The sequence below is a fragment of the Pongo pygmaeus genome, chromosome 10 (genome assembly GCF_028885625.2).
Source record: "Pongo pygmaeus isolate AG05252 chromosome 10, NHGRI_mPonPyg2-v2.0_pri, whole genome shotgun sequence".
In the NCBI taxonomy this organism is placed as follows: Eukaryota; Metazoa; Chordata; class Mammalia; order Primates; family Hominidae; genus Pongo; species Pongo pygmaeus.
This window is the reverse complement of record NC_072383.2, coordinates 129834573-129855580: the sequence shown is the minus strand read 5'-3', so window position 1 is coordinate 129855580 and position 21008 is coordinate 129834573. Positions and strand designations below refer to the sequence as shown.

General features: G+C 46.4%; 1 protein-coding gene across 9 annotated transcripts in view; it reads right to left on the bottom strand.

Moving 5' to 3' along the window:
* Positions 1–21008, bottom strand: part of ADGRD1 (adhesion G protein-coupled receptor D1) — a 188396-nt gene that overhangs the window by 152730 nt on the left and 14658 nt on the right. For 4 of the 9 annotated variants that reach the window (XM_063646825.1, XM_054444290.2, XM_063646829.1 and 1 more), the window contains exons 4-7: positions 18687–18782; positions 16169–16291; positions 5725–5904; positions 274–528 (exon numbers count right to left, since the gene is read on the bottom strand). In XM_063646825.1, coding sequence (XP_063502895.1) covers positions 274–528; positions 5725–5904; positions 16169–16291; positions 18687–18782 — 654 coding nt within the window. Of the gene's footprint in view, positions 1–273; positions 529–5654; positions 5676–5724; positions 5905–16168; positions 16292–18686; positions 18783–21008 lie in introns of those variants that run through there. The other 5 variants (XM_063646827.1, XM_054444291.2, XM_063646830.1 and 2 more) reach the window with 2 other exon arrangements.

Below are 21008 nucleotides of genomic sequence, written 5' to 3'. Positions count from 1 at the left end.
AGCCTTCTATAATCCTCCATCACATATACCTTGAAACCCCGTGATGATCAACAGAACAATATTCATCTCAGAGCATCTCTAGTAAATTGTTAACTCCTCTATCTCAGGGAACAGGTGTTCTAACACACAACTGTGTTTATAAGGTTCATTAGGACACATCTGACGCCTGCAGTGCTGATAGCTGTAACGGGAGAGTGGGGAGAAAGGAGTCAGATACCAGGGTGACCCTGGGAACAGACAGTGGATCTGCCCCAGCCCTTCACACTCACTGACCAATGGCAGCAGTGAAGTACATGGCGATCTCATCCGGAGTCAGGGCCCGCTCCCAGATGATGAACTCATCGAAAGCACCGTTCTCATAACACTTGGCCTGGTCCTGCTCAGACCCTATCACGAGGTTGACGTTGGACTCTCCATAGTCACGAGACACTTTTCCACTCGGGTCAGAGGTGCTCAGGGTCCCGTTGATGTAGACTTTCAGGCCCTCCTTGGATTTCCACGTAAATAGGACATGAGTCCAATAGGGGCCTGGAAAAGAGTGAAGATCGCCATTCTGAGTGCTGTGGGAATGAGCTCCCCATGCACAGGTTTTTCCTGTTTGTAGGCACATCTTTCTTTCTTAAGATGACCAATCACTGTTAACTTTGGTGAGTCCTAATACAAGGTATAACGCAGACCTGACTTTCCCCAGTCCTTTGGAGCACAGGAAAGATGTTATATTTTTGTCCTCATGCCCTAAATTCCAGAATCAGTTCAACGAGACTCATTGTTATTTTAACATAGTAGTTACAAATTTAAATGCCCACAATCAAGTGTGATTAAAATATTTGAAAAATGGCAGGGCACAAGTGCCAACCAATCAGACCATAAGCTCAGTTAAGAAAAAAATGGCCAGGAGGGAGGCAAGGATGTCCCCTCTTACCACTCCTTTTTAACATTTTACTGAAAGTCCTAACTAATGCAATAAGGCAAAAAAGGAAAAAAAAAGGAATTAAGAATATACATATTGGGAAGGATGCAATGAAACTATATTTATTCACAGATGATGTGATTGTCTATGTAGAAAATCCAGAAGAGTCAACAACAAAGCTGAAACTAATGAGTGAGCATAGCAAGATTACAGGCTACAAGGTTAATATACAAGTCAATTGCTCTCCATCTGCCAGCAACGAACAAGTAGAATTTACAATTAAAAAACACATTGCCATTGTCATTGGTGCCAAAAAAGGAAAAAGAAATACATATATTATAACAATACATTTATAAGCTATATATGAAGAAAACTATATAACCCTGATGAGAGAAATTAAACAAGAACTAAATAAATGGAGAGATATTCCATATTCATGGATAGAAAGACTCAATGTTGTGAAGATGTCAGTTCCTCCCAAATTGATCTATATCTTCAACAGAATCCCAATAAAAATCTCATCAAGTTATTTTGTGGATATTGATAAACTGTGGAGAGGGAAGAGAGCCAGAATAGCCAGTACAATATTGAAGGAGAAAAACAACATTGGAGGAACAACACTACCCAATTTCAAGACTTACTATAAAAAGTTACAGTAGTCAAGACAGTGTGGCATTGAAAAAAAACAGACAAATAGATCTGTGGGACAGAATAAACAGCCCAGAGATAGACCAATAAAAATATAGTCAACCAATCTTTGACAAAGGAGAAAAGGCAGTACAATGAACAAAGAGAGTCTTTGCAACAAATGTTGCTGCAACAACTGAATATCCACTTTCAAAAAAAAAAAAGAATCCTGGCCAGGCGCAGTGGATCATGCCTGTAACCTCAGCACTTTGGGAGGCCGAGGCAGGTGGATCACCTGAAGTCAGGAGTTCAAGACCAGCCTAGCCAACATGGCAAAACCCCGTCTCCACAAGAATACAACAAATTAGCTGGGCATGGTGGCAGGTGTCTGTAATCCCAGCTACTCAGGAGGCTGAGGCAGGAAGAATTGCTTGAACCTGGGAGGCAGAGGTTGCAGTGAGCCGAGATCACCCCATTGCACTCCAGCCTGGACAACAAGGGCCAAACTCCACCTCAAAAAAAAAAAAAAAAAAATCTTAAACCTGTCATAAAAATTAATTCAAAATGGACTATAGGTCTAATATAAAACGCAAAACTATAAAACCCTTAGAAGATAATATAGGAAAAACATCTAGATGACCTTGGGTTTAGTGATGGCTTATTAGATCCAACACCAAAGGCACAATCCATGAAGGAAATAATTGAAAAGCTGGACTTCCTTACAACTAAAAATGTTTGCTCTGCGAAAGACGCTGTCAAGAGAATGAGAAGACAAGTCACAGATGGAGAGAAAATATTTGCAAAAGACATGATAAAGGACTATTATCCAAAATATACTCAAAAACTCTTAAAATTCAATAGTAAGAAAACAAACAACCCGCATTTTGGGAGGCTGAGATGGGAGGATCGCTTGAAGCCAGGAGTTTGAGACCAGCCTGGGCAACCAAGTAAGACCTCACCTGTATCAAAAAAAAAAAAAAAAGCTAGCGAGACATGGTGGCACATGCCCGTAATCCCAGCTACTTGGGCAACTGAGGTGGGAGGATCATCTGAGCCCAGGAGTTAAACGCTGCAGTAAGCTATGATTGCACCACTGTACTCCAGCCTGGATGACAGATCCTATCAGAAAGAAAAAGAAAGAAAGAGAGAAAGAGAGAAAGAGAGAAGAGAGAAGAGAGAGAGAGAGAGTGAGAGAGAGAGAGAAGAGAAGAAAGAAGGAAGGAAAGAAGGAAAGGAAGGGAGCAAGGGAGGATGGAAGGCAAGAAGGAAGGAAAGAAGGAACAAAAGAAGGGAGGAAGGAAAGGAAAGAAGGGACAGAGAAAGGGAGGAAAGGAAGGGAGAAAGGGAAGGGGAAGGAAGGAAGGAAGGGAGGAAGGGAGGGAAGGAAAAAAGGGAGGAAGGGAAGAAGAAACGGAGAAAGGAAAAAAGAAAGAAAGAAAAACAATCCAATTTTTAAAATGGGCAAAAGATCTACCTCACCAACCCATAGAATGTACAACACCGAGAGCAAATGCTAATGTGAACTATGGACTTTGGGTGACAGTGATGTGTCACTGTAGGTTCATCAAATGTAACAAATGGATCATTCTGGTGGGGGAATGTCCATAGTCGGGGAAGCTGTGCCTGTGTGGAGGCGGAGGATAATGGGAATTCTCTGAACTTTGCACTCAATTTTTCTGTGAATCTAAAACTGTTCTAAAAAATAAAATCTATTAAAATCTAACAGCAATACAGGCATTCCGTGGTGCCCACAAACCCAGTTTGCAGAGGCCAAGGAGCGGGTAAGCACAGTAACGACCTTTCCCTGAGGACGCGGCTTCTGTGCTGACTGCGGTGCGTGGAAGGGCGGCTGCCCCATCACGGGGTGGCCCCTACTCACCTCCCCCATCAGTAACACGAGAGATGAAGAGCCTGCCTTGCCAGTCTTTTTTTTCCCAAGAGAAATTGGAAAATCTTAATTTTAAAATAAAATCATAACTAATGATCATAAATCATTCCAAATATTTTTCTTACAAACATGGCCTAGGCAGTCACAATATAGGACCATAAAACCATCTGAGGACCCAACTCAGCCCACAGGCCATTGGCATCAGCCTGTGCTCTAAGCAAGGGCGTATAATGTTAACCAACATGGGAGTGAGTTTGGTAGAGGGAAAACCAACCTCCCTGCTCATTCAGGAACCTCCATCAACCAGCTTTTGTGTTACTCTTCTCTCTGGCACAAGAACCACGCTCATCAACAAGAATGTTCATCAGACTTTGACTGTCGATACCCCCACAAAGGGTCCCTTTGTTCTGCCAGCATGTGTGGTAAGCTGTCCTCCTGAGCTTGCTGCTGGAAGGAACAGGGCACCCCTTTTAAAGGACACACATCACCTCCAGCCAGCTATGCATCTTAGATCACCCAGAATGCCATCAGGGCTTCTTGCTCAAGATTGTGCAACTTTCTGATAATTTTGAGTCTCTGGAGCATGCTTGGACCCTAGGTTGGTCCAAAGTATTATTGCCCCTGAGTTTGAAAGCAAGAATAACAAACGACTTCAATGCACAAAAGAGAGCATATTGCCAGCCAGAAGTGTTTCTAATTCTCGCCCTTTCCCTGGGTGGAAAAGCAGCCAGAGTTGAGCATACTTTACTTTTGTTCAAGGTCAAAGAACCTAATGGGTGCCTGAAACCATGTTCCACCAGCCCCAAGGAGCACAGAGATAAGCTGCTTACAATCGGACTCTGATAGCAAGTGGAACAGGAAGGTCACGGACAAGGTTCAGATGGTTCTGTGTCAGGGTAGGGAGGCAGAGATTATTTCTGACCTTAGGGATCACAGAGGGCAAATTTGAAGTAGATGTTTGCTGAACTGCCCCACTTTACAGAGGTGGAGGTACAAGCTGGTCCGAGCACACCGAGCATCCACAGAAGAAGGCAGACAGCTTCTGGGCCCACTGTGCCATCATTCCACGCTTTACGCATAGCAACCCACTTAGTTCTTACAGTCACCCTGTGATGTGATACTGCTATTACTGTCATATTATGAATGAGGAAACTGAGGCATAGGGCAGTTAGGGAAGGTGCCCAGGTTCACACAACTACCAACGTCCAGAGGCGGGATTTGATTCAGCCTGTTTGGCTCCAGAGTTCACGCTTTTTAATAACTGGGCCATGCAGCCTCCCTTAAGAATGAGCCAAAAAATGGATTTCCCTTAAATACATCAAAGATGTTTCCTACTGGAGGAGACCATCCTAGGCTTTTGTGCTGCCCCCTCCACCTCTGCCCTTCCCTTGTTGGGCTCCAGTCCTGACTAGGCCCCCACTCCATGCCACTTTGAGTCCTTCTGCGTCCCCAGCCACCTGTTCCCCTTCTCCAGCTTCCACTTCCGACCTTCGTCAGCCTCTGCAGCCTACTGCCCCACGTCCGTGTCTCAACACCCACCTGCAAACTCAGCCAATGTGCAGGGACCCCTGTTCTCTTCCTACACATCCAGGGCCCCTCCCTCCTCCAAGACCACGCACAGTCCAGCGCTTCACACCCTCTCCCCCCAGCCCCTTCCTCTGCTCCCCGATTCTTCAGCCTCTCTCTCCAAAAGCTTCTTCTCGTCATGCTTTAAACAATTTCAAGTCTATACCACTAAGAAGAAGGAAGAAGAGGAGGGGGAGGAAGAGAAAAAGGAAGAGACAAAGACTATGAGAGAAAAAGGAGGCGGATGAGGAGGAAGAGGGAAAATGAGAAGGAAAAGAAGGAGAAATGTAACCACTGCTTGCACTTTGCACACCATATCTTCAGCTTAATTTCCTGGAAACTGTGAGGTAAGTACTGTTAATATCATCTGCACATCACAGGTGTGATCACTGAGGTCAGTGTGGTCAGGTAACCTACAGCAGTCACACAGTGCACGGGCAGACGGAGCCCAGGCTCTGCACCACCCAAAGGCGGCTTACCAAGGGCACATCCTTGCCTCTCCCCATGCAGGTCCCCAGCAACCCTTAAAGGAAAGGAGCTCGGGTGCCAGGAGGCAGCAGCATCCCTGGGCTCCTTGGGCTGCATTGGGCTTCTCAGCGTCCATTCTCAGAGAAGACTCCACTCCTCCAGGCAGAGCCTCCCAGGGCCAACGCTGTCACTCACCTGGGGGGCTGAAGGAGGCCTCCCATGTCACCTCCAGGCACAGCCTCCCGGGACCGACGCTGTCACTCACCTGGGGGGCTGAAGGAGGCCTCCCATGTCATGGAATTGTCCCGCGTGTACAGCTCCACAGAGCCTCTGCCGCCGCTGGAGCAGACTTTGAACCCATTGGAGATGACCTGCCCCCCATACGCAGAAGGGATTGGTCTAGACTGTTCTCCTTGTGTCTTCCAGAAAAAAGAAAATGTGACCCCTGAGGAGAGGAAAGTCACAAGATCAGTTATTCACAGAGAGCAGGGGACTTGACTTCTCACAAGCACATGGTTCTCTTTGCTTTTTATTTTTCACTCGAAAAGCATTTTGTCCCCATTCTTAAGGCAGTGTATGTTCAGCTCAGAAAATCCAGACAGTAATATTTGCTCATGTTTATTAAGGGTTCACACAGTGCCAGGCACTTTGCTAGGAGTTTGAAATGAATTCTCGCCTTTTAAAAAGTACAAAAATCCTGCTTCATCCCCACTACACAGATGAAGGAACTGAGGCTAGTTCACTCAAGGTCACCAGTGACTGATGAAGACTGCTGCAGCCCCAGGCAGTTCCCCGCCCCCACTCCCTGGGATCATGCAAATGTGAAGACCTACACCCTCCAGGTTTCTCTCCTGTTCCTCCAGAAATGTGGTTAGGGCGGCTCCTTCCTAAGCCTCTTCTATAAATAGATTTTACAAAGACACGAACCATCTCAGGCACACTGGTTTATAAACAACATTTCTATAAAGTTTACTCCACCGTGAACTTCCTCCAATGTCCATAAATACACTTTCACATTGTCATTTTTATGTCTGCACAGCGGCGCATTCTAAACAAGCACCACAGTCTTTTTTTTTAAACAACAATCCCCTGTCGCTGGATCTTAAGGTTTTCTTCCACTTTTTGAAGAAATTTTCAAACAGAACTTGAAGCAAATTTTTTTGCGTATCTCAGATTATATGCCTTTAGGATACATTCCCAAGAGGGGATTTCTTGCCAAAGGGAAGCACACTTTTAAGGTTGTTGATATCTTCAATTGTTCATTTCCCACAGTTGAATACAGAGAGGCCAGCAGCTGAAACCTTTTTCAAGACCCCAGTCTGCACATTCGTGGTAAGTCCTGACCCCAGGCCCATGCTGCGGGGGAGGGATTGCACCTGGACTAAATGGTCTGAGCGACGCACGTTAGCACGAATGAGCTGGCTCATTAGTTCATGTTGCCTCCGCCACCAGAAGCAGATAGGACATCCCTCAAATGTGTTGTGGCAGTAGATTACAGTATATTATGACAATTAGATATTGTACCTTTGTGGGGGCAAAGTCCTACTGTGATCAATGTAAACATGGAAAAACTGTAATTTTTATGATCCTGATGTGGGATTTCTCCATCTTTTTACTACAAGAGGAACTGCAGGCCGGGCGCGGTGGCTCACGCCTGTAATCCCAGCACTTTGGGAGGCCGAGGCAAGTGGATCACCTGAGGTCAGGAGTTTGAGACCAGCTTGGCCAACATAGTGAAATGCCGTCTCTACTAAAAATACAAAAATTGGCCGGGTGTGGTGGCATGCACCTGTAGTCCCAGCTACTCGGGAGGCTGAGGCAGGAGAATTGTTTGAACCGGGGAGCAGAGGTTGCAGTGAGCCGAGACCATGCCACTGTACTCCAGCCTGGGCAACAGAGCAAGACTCTGTCTCAAGAAAAAAAAAAAAGAGGGTCCGGGCGCGGTGGCTCACGCCTGTAATCCCAGCACTTTGGGAGGCCGAGGCAGGTGGATCACGAGGTCAGGAGATCGAGACTATCCTGACTAACATGGTGAAACCTCGTCTCTACTAAAAATACAAAAAATTAGCCAGGTGTGGTGGCGGGCACCTGTAGTCCCAGCTACTCGGGAGGCTGAGGCAGGAGAATGGCGTGAACCCGGGAGGCAGAGCTTGCAGTGAGCCGAGATCGCGCCACTGCACTCCAGCCTGGGTGACAGAGCGAGACTCCATCTCAAAAAAAAAAAAAAGAGGAACTGCAAAAGCCCAGCTCCTGAGCATGCCCCCCACCCACCCCAACCGCTGTTCTGCACTCACGCCCACTGGTCTGGCGGCCGGGCTCTCTGCTGAAGGGGCAGTCGGGGCAGGGCCTGGCTAGAGGCTCCATGGAGCTTGGGCCTCTCTGGAGTTGCATTTTGGAGCTCTGGTTGTCTCTGTTCCACTTCTCTGCCTCCAGTAGCATCTGCCCACCTGGCCTTTCTTTGTGTGTAAACTCCTGTCTGTGTGTGTGTGTGTGTGTGTGTGTGTGTGTGTGTGTGTGTGTGTGTGTGTGTGTGTGATACTAGCTGCCTGTCTGGACTCTGCCTGTGACAGCTGGAAATACATCCAGCTGCCTCACCCCCGCCAAGCCTGGCCCGGGCACATGGGTAGAGGGTTCAGTGGTGCTGAGAGAGAACATGTGCCCAGAAATGGTCCAAAGAGGCCCATGATGGGACGGTGGGCGCAGGGCAGAGGCAGAAGGATATTTGCCCTGGGCTTTATTTCTATAAATGGTGCCAAATTTAGACCTTAGGCCTTACCTTCACATGAGGTTATGGACACAGTCTTAGAGAGTCACTGAATTCAAAGAAGCCATTTGTCATTCGTGTATAAGGTGGTGTCTCATTGCCCACCGTGCTTTCTGTGATGCCTTATGAATTAACGTATCTGTTAGAAGTCCTTCAAATGTCTTGTGACAATATGTCAAGACAACTATACCTTTGTGAGTTCAAAGCCCTCGCAGGATTCAGGAAAAACACGGCATACATTTTATAACCCTCATATGGGATTTCTCCATTTTATTTTTTAAGAGAAGAAGAACCTCAAAAAAATTGGAAGGGGCCTGGACCTTTCTGGACCTCTGAGAGGCTACAGTGTACAACTCCAAGCCCTGCGGCGTCTGTCCTTAAGGCTCCCGGGAAAGAAAAAAGCCCTCGCAAGTGCCCAGTAACGTGGGTCACTGCAGAAGGGTGCGACTGTGGGGGCTGCACAGAGGCCTGGGGCAGCTGACGCTGGTGTCCCCAGACCTGGCCGGTGCCGCCCACACCCACCTCATCAACGGGCTTCCTGCAACACCTGCCTTGCGCTCTGAGGGGCACAGAAGCCAGGACAAACCCCCAAGCCTCCCGCCACTTCCCTCCACACTCAGAAACAACCCGTTTCACAAGGAAGTCAGCACAGTGCGTTGTGAAATTTTTGTTATGAAACAAATTCCCAGTAGGATTCATGGAAGTTAATTTTTTCCAAAAACTTTGTTGCATTTTAAAATTCCTTTCACTCAATTCAAAATGAGCCTGTCTTGGCCAAATGTCTTTCTGTTGAGGAAGAAAAATAAAAATAAAAAAATTCCATGTGGTGTTAGGTAAGGGTAGATTGAAGGCGATCCATGGTGCCGGTAACCAAGCTTTTCATTTAGTTAACTCAACCCACAAAACAATGACTTCTACCTGAGCAACAGCTTATATTTAAGTACCAATTCACGTCTTCATAGAGTCATAACAAATTCACAATGTGCCTTCCATATTAGCCTTTTAAGGAACTTTGTCTCATGGAGTTGGGCCATCAATACAACAAGGAAAAATCTGAAGGAAAAAGAAACAAGCACAATATTGACAAACTAATTTGATAATTTTTTCTTGTTATAAGCACTGAATCCTAAAACATCCAAAAAATAAAATGAGGAAGGATCTTTTTTGACAAGATAAAAAAAGGAAAAATAAAAATCTAGGAGTCATAAGAAAAGACTAATAAATTTGAGTGCATAAATACAATATTCTGCAAGGCAAAAAAAAATTACCATAACAAACTCAAAGACGGACAACCATCTAGGGAAAGAATATTTGTCATAGATTTACTAGATGAGAAGTTAATTCCCTTCATATGTAAAGACCACTGCATAAAACAAAGGATGATTTCTAACAGGTGAGGAGAACTTATATGGGCTGAAGCTAAATCCTCCCAACAAACTGTGAATTAGCGGTCATTACTGTCCCCATTTCATAGGGGAGAAAACTGAAGCACAGAGAGGTGAGGTCACTTGCCCAAGGCCATACAGCTGGTCTGTGACAAGTCAGGATTTGAACCCAGGCAGCCTGGAGCTGGAGTCTGTGTTTGTAACCACTGTGCTATGGTTCCCACCTTTCCCTTGGAGACCATGCATGGAGCTGCCCTTCCCAGGCCCACAGACTCAGCACCATGCAAGAGCATGATCAACACATGCCAAAGAAGCAGCGGGCCAGGAGGGCATGAGGTTCTACAGGCGTGTGGGCCTGCCTGGCGTCCGTACCCCCACCCCAGTCACCGCAGACCACACACCTGAAGGCTGACTCGGGCTGGGCCGATCAGAATCACCAGAACTGACCCAGGCACGGGCAGGCTCACCTGACAAAACCAGAACTTGGAGCTTCGGAGCGGATGCTGCTCCCACACCAGGAAAGCAGCCTTGAGAACAGAGCCGGAGCGAGGCAGGGACGGGGTCTGATGGCTGTTCTGGCACCCGGAGCAGCCTGTGGCCCACCGCGTTTCCCAAAGAGCCACGAGGATGCGCATCCCACACGTTTTCATGCAAGACTCAGAGCCCGTTTCCCGGCTGCCTCATGGGCCCTGTGCCTCGTGTGGCCAGGAGGAGACACTCGTTTGCATATCGAGCCTTTAAAATTCTCACTCCACACCCCCACCCCAAAGCCCCACTCTAATCGCTTCCTGAAATGCCTGGGGCTGTAGGACACTCACTTTCCCCACGGGAATAAGAAATTCTTCCCTTTCCCCTTTCCCTGCTCCTCTAACAAAGCCACATGCAGGCCATCCTGGGGAATGGCCACTGCCTTCAGCCACGGTGAGGGACAGCAGAGAGTCCTGCAGGCTGAGGACAACTGGAAAATGCTGGCCCTGCCTGAAGGGGCGGTCACTCCTTACCCCGACCAGCTGCTGCCGGTGGGGTGCAGGGGAGCAGTTCTCATATTTTAAGAGAAGTCAGAAGTGTAGATTTTTAAATGAAATTTTCCCATATGTAAAGGTTGAATTTTTTTCAGACAGTGTCTTGCCCTGTGGTCCAGGCTGGAGTGCAGTGGTGCAATCATGGCTCACTGCAGGCTTGACCTCCTGGGCCCAAGTGATCCTCCCACCTCAGCCTCCTGAGTAGCTAGGATGACAGGTACACACCACCTCGCCCTGCTAAATGTTTTTTTTTTGTTTTTTTTTTTTCGTAGACACGGGGTCTTCCTGTGGTGCCCAGGCTGGTCTGAAACTCCTGGGTTCAAACAATCCTCCTGCCTCGGCCTCCTAAAGTGTTGGGATTACAGCTGTGAGCCACTGTGTCCTGCCAGAGTTGAATGTTAATTTTAAAAGAAAAACACTGAAAGCACTGGGAGAAATTCCATTTCTGGAAACCTCGTGGGCTGGGGTATTTGGATCCACCCACCTGGCAGGAGACAATCTAGAAAGTCTCACTCTAAAAACAGAAGATCAACATAGCGTCCACCAAACCAAGCACGTATATAGTCAGCTGCAGATTCCGGGATGTGGTATCACGTGAGTTGGGAGAATCACCTGGAGAGACTGGCTAAAAATGCAGATTCCCAGGCCTTGTCCACTGAGACTTGGAATCAGCACATCCTGGTTGGGGCCTGGGAACCTGCAGTTGCTGCCACCCAGGGCCTATGAGCTGTACTTGGAGATGCACTGTACCACAGCATCGTGCAGCTCAGGCTCATCTTGCAGCCTCTCTAGGCCTCAGTTTCCCCATCTGTTCAAGGAGTGTGCTGAATGAATGCTTCTCTGAGGATCGTCTGCTCCACAGGCCTCCAAGCCCCCTGACCCCAGATCACCTGAGTAAGAGAGTAGCTAGACCCCTGCCAGGCCCGTGTCCCCCAGGCCCCTCTGGAAATTTCTATCCTAAAACTCCACCTGCAAGTATTTTAGCATATTGTTGACAGCTTTTTAAATTTAGGAAACAAATGCAAAGGGGGAAAAAGTCAACTCAAAGCTGAGAAGAGGGAAATGGCCGTGCGGAGATGCTCCAGCTGCTGCATTGGGACCTCAGCAGCCTCCCTGGGGTTTATAAGCAGAAGAAGTTCTTAATGAGTGTGAGGAAAAAGTGAAGGAAACATTCACAGAGGGAGGAAGGTGAAGCTGAGGGGCTAATCGGGGAGGCTGCCTTTCCCAGGAGCTGCCAGAGCCATTCACAGGAGAGCTGGAACTAGAAGCAATGGGCCGAAGTTACTCGAGACGGAATTTAGCCCAATATCAGAAATAACACACTAAAAGTCAGAGGAGTCCAACAGCGGAATGGGCTTCTTTTTCTGCCGTTGTCCGTGTTTTTACTTGTTATATCAAATAACATTATCTTAACTGACATAGCAATAAATCAGAGGTAGAAATGAGAGGTAAGCAAGGAAGAATTACCTAATAATCTGCACCTTGATGCTGGAAATGACCTTTTTCGGATTTTATGCAATCAGTTCCCTTTCATTTAACTTTATTACGGTCAGAAACTTCACATGAGATCTACCTCCTAGCAGCATGCTGAGTGTCCAGTCAGTGTTGACTATAGGTTCAATGTTGGGGAAATGACTTCTCTAGGAGTCGTGAATGGCTCTTGTTCAGTACTCAAGTGAAGGTGCAGCAAACCCTGGATGGAGATGCATTCAATGTGCAGTATCTATGGTGTGCCAGGCACTGAGAACTCATCACTGGCCAAGGCAGACTCAGTCCTCGTCCTCGCTGAGCTGAAGACCAAGTAAGGGAGACAGAAGTAACAGGCCATCATCAGTGGTGCAAGTTCTAGGAAGAAATGTAAGGGGAGCCACGAGGGCATGAGACAGAGGACCTCACCTGGACTGGAGCTCATCCCTGTAAAGGTTACACTTGAGCTGAGCCTTCAAGGTCTCCAGGTAGGTGAAAGAAGGTGCTAGAACATTCCAGCAAGTGCCCCTTCCTGTTTTCAGCTTCCCCACCTGTGTGCTCACTGGTCAGAGGAGTTAAAAGAGAGAATCCTGAGTATTGAAGGAACAGGCTGTGTTTTCTAAGCTTAACATTCAAGAATGGCCAGGGATCCAAACAGCCTTTTTCTCTCCAATGTCCTCCAAAGCTTCCCCCATTAGCAGCAAGTGACCTTAAGAAAATGTCCCCAGAAGGCACCATTTGCCAAAAGACAAGACCCACAGTAGCTTCTAGAATGAAGGCAGGCAGACAAGCAGCAGAGAGGCTCTGGAAGAAGTAGGGGTGGAGGGAAGGCCCGGAGCGGGGGTCCGGAGCGGGGCTGCAGCAGGGACCTCTGCCTTCTATGGGCCCCTCTGGGGACAGCCACATTTCTCAGCATCAACCCTAAACATTATTTGTTAAAAAATCAGCTGAAAATATGAACAGAGACCACATCAGGATTTGTAAATCAGAAATATAAAAGCAGTGGGCCTGTTAGGCAGGGGCTGGAGAGCATTTCTCTATTTGAGTGTTGTTTTTCGTTATAAGAATAACAGGTTATAAGTTTGTGCCACACCAATAAGTGTGGAGGAGGACTCACTCAACACATCTGAAAAGGCTAATTCAATGCTTCCCACGTTCTAATCATTCACAATTTTTATCAGATCTGAATAACACTTGAATTATGATTATTAGGGAATATTTTCCTTTAAATCTACCCATTTTTAAAGCTCAACGCTCACTGAAATCTCCTCTTAAATAATATATATGAAAACTCATTTCTGATGCGCCCATTATATTAAAATAAAAACATAACCATTGATTTTTGTTTTAGTTGCTCCAAGTGCCCCCTGAGAAGGCCTCCTCTGCCTCCTGCTACAGGGACTTTTATTTGGAAAATGCTGGGCAGGCCTTCCCTGTTCACGGCTTGGTTTCCCGCACACAGAAGTACAAGCTCATCGTGGCCCCAGGAGAATCTGCCCGAGCCAAGGATACAGCAGAGGAAAGCGGGAAAGGCATGCCGTGGCCCTCGCACAGGCTCATGGCCCGGTCACCTTGTGAAGCTAAACTCAAGACCCAGGGGGGCACAGTGAGAAATGCCCCACCTACTCTCTGCGTCTGCATCAGGCCTCACGAGAGCAGCCTCTCACCAAGCAGCATTGATTGAAGGTTTCCTGACTTTGTTTCCTTTCTTTTCTTTTTCTTTAGAGACAAGATCTCACTGTGTTGCCCAGGCTGGTCTCGAACTCCTGGGCTCATGCCATCATCCTGCCTCTGCCTCCCAAAGCACTGGGATTACAGGTGTGAGCCACCGCACACCCGGCTTTGTTTTATATCTGGCCATGCTCTAAAGGAAGTGGCCACATGAACAATATCTTAAAAGTTCTGCTTAACCACGACACAAAAGAAATTGTCAACAGTGGGACATGAAGCCCGAGTTCATGGCTCTTTCTTCCACACAGGTTCTTGTGTGTCTCATGTTGGGGGCATGAAATGAGTGAATACATGTTTGGGATTAGACCAAGGATTGGTGCAGAGTCGGGGCTCAACAAGGGTATGCGGCTATTGTGATCAGTTCAACCACAACGGCCCCTCTGTCAGAAGTCACCCTCCAAGCAGGCAACGTGGTGTTCTTAGAAATACCCTGGTGAAGAAAGGGAAGTTTGGAATCATGGACACATGAGCGATAAACCCAAACGGCCTCCTGACAGCTGGACCAACCATGTGCCAGGAATATGCTGTAATAGTTCTTCCAGTCTTCACAGAAACTCTATGGGAAGGTCCTTTTATTCACTCACTTTACAGATAAGGCTTTTCAAAGGGAAGCAGTGGTTGCCCAAGATCCCCACAAACAGGTCGGAACCGGAAGTGGAACCCATGCCTTCTGGCCCCAGAGCTCATGCTGTGGACAGGCTCTGTTCAACCTGAAGATTATTGGAAGAGTGGAGAAGTCTGGTTGGGGCTGAGGGGAACTGGAAACGGAAGTCTAGGGCCACTGCGACTTAGCTCCAGTCAGCCAGAGAAGTCAGGAGAGATTTCTCAGGAAAAACTGGAAATCTGTGGAAATTTCCTATTTTTCAATGTTGACAGCTAATTTTAAAATTTTAACCCGATGCCTGTCCAACCGAACACAGCCACAGGCCAGAATCAGCTCAAAGGCCTCTCATGTGTGACCTCGGCGTGCAGACAAAACTTGTCCAGTAGCTCTGATTTCCCGCTGGTCCCATCACTGTCTCCTTTCTCGGGTTTGTCATCTGTGATAGTCCCAGGCATTGGAACTCCTGGCACCTGCACCATCCTTGTCCTCAAATGAGATCGATTCCAGTGTGGTTGCTGGAGCTTTCTGGATGCCTCTACTCCAAAGAGAAGCCATTCCCTAGAAACCCAGAAAAGGACACCACAGAGATGCCCCTGCCCTTCCTGAATCCAACGCAAGGAAGGAGCACATATTACTCTCCCGTCCTCCTTGCCCCTGCCACCGAGCCCACGCTGAGCCCATGGTTGTTTTTCACTTTGTAAAAATAAATAAGCCTGGGATGTTTATGGAGCTGTTTGAACTCAGGAACAGCTCAAACTATGAGTTTGTAAACCTGACCGTGGTTTTGGGCCTCATAACCATTGCTCAAAATTCTGGTTTCCACAAAGCCCAAGACGTGTCCTCCCACATGTTTTTGCCTTGCTAAGCTGTTGTTTATTTTCACTGGAACACAGTCCATATTGTCCTACAATCATGTACGATGAACTCATCACAGAAGGCCATCTGATGTCCAAAATGCCTTAGAGCTTCATACGAGGCCTGCATTAAGCTTTGTTCCTCCCTAGAAATCATAATTTTCATTTTGCCTAGGAGAAAGGAACTTGAAGGCTCCAAGCTGTTTTGGAAGGCAGAGAACAATTTCCCAGAAAATTTGCAATGTGGTCCAGACGTGCATTGCCTGAAGCCTAGATACGAGAGAGCAGGCTACACTTCACACGGTAAAAGCAAACAAAAGCAAGTCGATTCCCAGTTTCTCTTTTGCATCTCTGCTCTGTCCATGGCACGACTTTAGCCACAAGCCTGCGACCGCTTGCCGGGACAGTTCGAGCCACTGCCCAGCCCCTCTTGATGAATGTAAAAGAACCAAAACCAGGCATGAGTGTTCGTGGGTATGCCCTGCCCGCTCACCGTCAACATCCCAGAGCCAGAAATCACACTGCAGGTGCCATGCCATCAATTTCCTTCCCACAAATGCCACGGCCCTGTCCGATCCCCACTGTGACATCGCTGCGTCTGTTTTTTAGGAAGGTTTTTTTTTCATCCTTTACAAGATTAAGTATTTTGATCTCACATCTCTGTAAGAGGATGTAATAACTTCCAGCCACCAGGACAAGTCTCTGCTTAGTAACCTCCTTGCCTGTATTGCTCCCTCCCCCGCCCTCTGATCCATCGTTGACATTCTCACGCATTCTGCAATTGATGAGAACCTCAGGTTCATATCTGACAGTCACCAGAGGAGAAGGTGCTCCCTGATAATGAAATGCATGACAAAGATGCTGCAGGGATCAGCCACTCACCTTCAGGGCCACACTGCTCTGGCTTGCTAATGCAGGAGCTGTTGTACCTGCCGTAATAGAGAAGCGTGACTCCCTTTTCCTCTTTCAGGTAAATGCCTTTGTTGACCTTCCCTTCCACAATATCTAAGGAAGAAAAATGACAACATCATATGTTAATAACCTTCCGAGATTAAAAGTCTGAAGATGTGTGTCAGACCTACAAATAACTTATGTGTAAGTATGTGGTATTATTTATCTTTCTAATTATATATTTATAACATCATATATTATTCTATAATGTTAATATTCATAGCATCAGTAATATTTAATTATTAGTAATTAAATTGTAAATAATTTATGTGTATGTCAGATAAAAATTTAATATTAAATGATATTAATATATTTGTATATAATATGCATGTATTATATACAAATGCATACAGACCTTTGCATATGGATTTCATATTGCATATCATATCGTATGATGATGTGATAATTGTGATATTTGCCAACAGATGGGCCACCAAGCGTGGCATGGCGACCCCTCCTGTCCTGGACTTTGACTGTGCTGACCTGCTTTTCGAGCCCTCCCCACTCCCGTCCTCATGCTGAGCGTTCCAAGTGGAACATTTCAGTGCAAGTGGAAACGTGGAACTACAGCTGAACTCCTTCTCCTTTTGAGTTTTAATTGAAATCCCCTGAACCTGGACAGGTAGATTCGGGATTTTAGCAGAACCCATTTTCAGGTGCCAGGAGGAAAACCCCGAGTAACATTTTGCATAGCCCCAGGAGAGCCTACGGGTGACAAGCCCAGCTGGCCGCAAATCCCAAGGGACACTGCCCCATCCGATCATCTTGTTGTGTCCCGTTCCCATGGCCAGGGTATCTGATGGTGTGGGGTAAATGGTTTACAGAATAGATAAGTGAAGACTGTAAAAATCAGGAGTGAATAGGATTTACTGTTAACTGGGGTCATAGTCGCTCAGAGATCTTTGCTACCACGTGGGTCGGGGAGAATGTCTGAGCCCCTGGCAGCCGTCAGCCCAGCTGAAGACACACGGGAGAGCTAACAGGGTCTGTGGACCTGACCCCAACCCCAGCTCAGGCTTTCCAGCTACATTGTCACATGGATAACCGATTCAAGGGACCTCAGTGTTTTTCCTTACTCCTTTTAAACTCATTTTTAAATTTTATCCTATTTTTGCTGAGGGAGACCTATACATTGCAAGGTTAAATGGATCTCTAGTGATTGCGTAATTGAGCTAGGCTGTATAAACCCCTAAGTCAGCCTGCTTGACTGGAAACATTAATTTTGGAAGCCAATCACCTTACAGTTGAAAGAACAGTCAGTTTCTGTGTTGAAAAGGATCACAGGGTAAGATCGACAGGGTCAGAACTGGCTTCTACACTGATCTAATGAATGCCTCAGTTGCTCCTACCCCTTTTGCTTTGAGCTTCATGTTGAGCCATGTAGGCTCTGGAGGTTATCAAATAAGACAACAATTTAACCATGATTCTTGTGGGTATGTTTCACAAACAGCTTCTAACGATTTTTTTAAAGTCCAGCTACAGACGAAATGCTGATTTTAATGTTTATAAGAAATCAAATGTTTGATGAGGTATTTTTAAATTAACTTTAATTTTCCATTAAAATGGCATGTTTTCCTCCCCCAAAGAAGACAATTCATTTAAAAATCCAAACAATCTCTATGTTTAGAAAAGGTCTCATCTTGGGTCTGTTTTGTTCTGAAAACAAGCAGTTGGCTTAGAAGATCCTGGAAACTTGAAAGAATATATATACCTTCTAATGCGGTGGTCCCCAGCGTTTTTGGCACCAGGGACCGGTTTCATGGAAGACGATTTTTCCATGGATGGGTTGGAAAGGTTGGTTTTGGGATGATTCAAGTGCATTACATTTATTGTGCACTTTATTTCTATTATTATTATATTATAATATGTTATGAAATAATTATACAACTCACCATCATGTAGAATCAGGGGGAGCCCTGAGCTTATTTTCCTGCAACTAGACGGCCCCCTCTGGGGGTGACGGGAGACAGTGACAGATCATCGGGCATTAGATTCTCATAAGGAGCGTGCAACCCAGATCCCTCACGTGTGCAGTTCACAGTAGGGTTTGTGCTCCCAAGAGAATTTAATGCTGCTGCTGATCTGACAGGAGGTGGAGCTCGGGCGGTAATGTGAGCGATAGGGAGCAGCTGTAAATACAGATGAAGCTTCACTCACTCACCCACCACTCACCTCCCTCTGTGCAGCCCAGTTCCTAACAGGCTACAGATTGCTGCCAGTCTGTGGCCCAGGGACTGGGGACCCCTGTTCTAATGTATTGCAATCTTCCTTTAGACTTAACCCTAGTGGTTATTTTTTATCACCTTGGATCTGCTCTCTTGACTGGGACATTTGCTCACTTGCTAGCCAAGACATAGTGAATTCAGATACTACCAAACAGAATTGGCCTTAGAATTCATCGTAGATCCAAACTTGACAGAACGAAGAACAAAAGTACATAAATGCTCACCTACGGTTGCAGAGAGATTTGAGTAGGCAGAGTCATTGGAATACACAAAGGTAGCATTACGGGAAGGAAGCACAGTGAGCTTGTGGGTTCGGGATGCTGGGTGAAACAACAAAAAGAAAAAGCACAGCAAGTGAGTGAGACAAAAGACAAATGGGACCAACATATCTCTCAACCTGCAGCAGGCACCAGGAGGGGCTCTTTCATCCAAGAGCACCCTGGACTTTCTCTTCAGACCTCACGTCCCCCAGCCTCCACCACCCTTGTTTACTTTGGTCAGCAGCTCGGCCACTCCAATGGCCCCACTCAGTTCCCACGCCAGGGCGTGATGGCTGCTGAATTTGGCCACAAGCGATAGTTCTAATTTTCTGGCTCCAACACCTATGCGGATACTTAGTTGAGAGATATGAAATTGAACTTGGCCACTTATAACACAGGCTCAACAAAAGGATGAATGGTTATGATGTCACAAGAACTGATGAGACAGACACTCTGCATGAAAATGACTGCGTGAGATGACGACAAATGGACAAAACGACGGAGAGTTCGGCAACAAACGACAAAGCCGCACATCCTCAAAAGGCTTGCCAAAGCCATTCGCCTGTCCCCAGCAGCAAAATGTGCTGATGGGGTCTATTCTTTTCTTCTCTCCCTTAAGAAGCCTGTAATCAATTGAAATATGCCAGCATAGCATTACAACCTAGAGAATGCATCCAGTAGGGAAGTGTGGAGAAACCTTCCACATTGCAGTGTTCCAGGACAAACACGGATATATTAGTGCTTTACTGGAAGTCAATACATTCAGGGAACAAAATTCAGCCACAGTGTGTAACTGTATCTGTGTAATTACATCTGTGTAATTTTTCATCGGTAAAGGTTTCAAAGCACCAAGAGTTACTGATTTAAGCCACCACAATGAGTTCAGGTATAGGGGTGAAGAGAGAAAGACACTGACAGTTATTCAAGCTTTTGTTTGAAAAAACTCCTAGCATTTTAGTTGCTGGGTCCTGGAACAGTGAGCTGTTTCAAGAAGGCATTTCCACTTGGTGAAATGACCCCCTTTCCATGCTTTAAAATAAAGGCCTTGAAAAAAGAAAACTAGATGCCAACAAGGGAACGTGGTTTGTTTGAACCCGAGCCAGTCGTGAAACAAACTTGCACAAGGGCTTTCTCAGCCCTGCCAGGCCGACCCTTTGGAAAAGACATCTGGCTGTAGGGTGGTTTCCAAATGTGGCCATATTGCTGCCCTACAGGCAGGTGGATGAGAGCGATGCTGGGCAGGGAGTGCGTGGCACCCGCGCAGGTGCCCTTCACGGAGTGCGTGCTCCTCCTCAACTGCGCCCCGCTCTAAGAACACCAGCAACAGAGGCAGCACTGATGGTTCTCAGTTTGCAAATTTTAAGGAAACATTTCAGAAGCTTCAGCGGTGATGTCCAGCAACACATTAAATCACAGGAGTAAGGAAAATGCCAGTGTGTCAATGTGGAAATCACAGTCACTGGCAATAAACTAAAACGCCTCCCACGGAACCAGAACAGGGACGACGAAAGCACGTGCTAGGATTGCTGTACAGTAAACCCTCGCCGTCCATGTCAGCCATCTGACATGATCAAGAGCAATCGGTAAATAAAAATAAAAATGGAAAACCGTCCTAAGTCATACAAAGCTTACGGTTTTTAAAAAATCCTTATTAGAAAGGGAAAAAAAAAATACCCAGGAAGATGTGAGGTTTCTCCTACCAACAAATGTCTGAAGTAACTCAAACAGAGACTATTTGGAAGTGGGTCTCATTGGAAACGTCTTAGGCGATGCTTAGTCTTTTCAAATGGAGCTGATGTGTGGAGAAGCTGATTGATAGATGGGAATGCATTTGCTGAATGAAACGGGGGCCCTTCAAACATGTGAGTTGGTCTTAGTTGGCATGACCTTTGACATCTGCTTCAAATAGGCCCCTGCTGTGGCCAGCGTGCAGACGATGCCAGTCCACTCAGCCTAGAAAACAGACGCCTGACTTGCACATAGAGACATCCTCAGGCCAGCTTCTGTTTCAAGATTGTTGGGGAAAATGCACATTTTAATCATATTTTGAATCAGAAATTCTCCCATTCAATATGTAATAGCTCTCTCTATAAAAATTCTAGTAAAATGCTTTGTGGCCTGGCACGGTGGCTCACACCTGTAATTCCAGCACTTTGGGAGGCCAAGGCCAGAGGATTGCTGAGGCCAGGAGCTTGAGACCAGCCTGGCAACATAGTGAGACCCCATCTCTACAAAAAAAAAAAAAAAAAAAAAAAAAAAAAAAAGCTTTGAAATAACTATTACGGG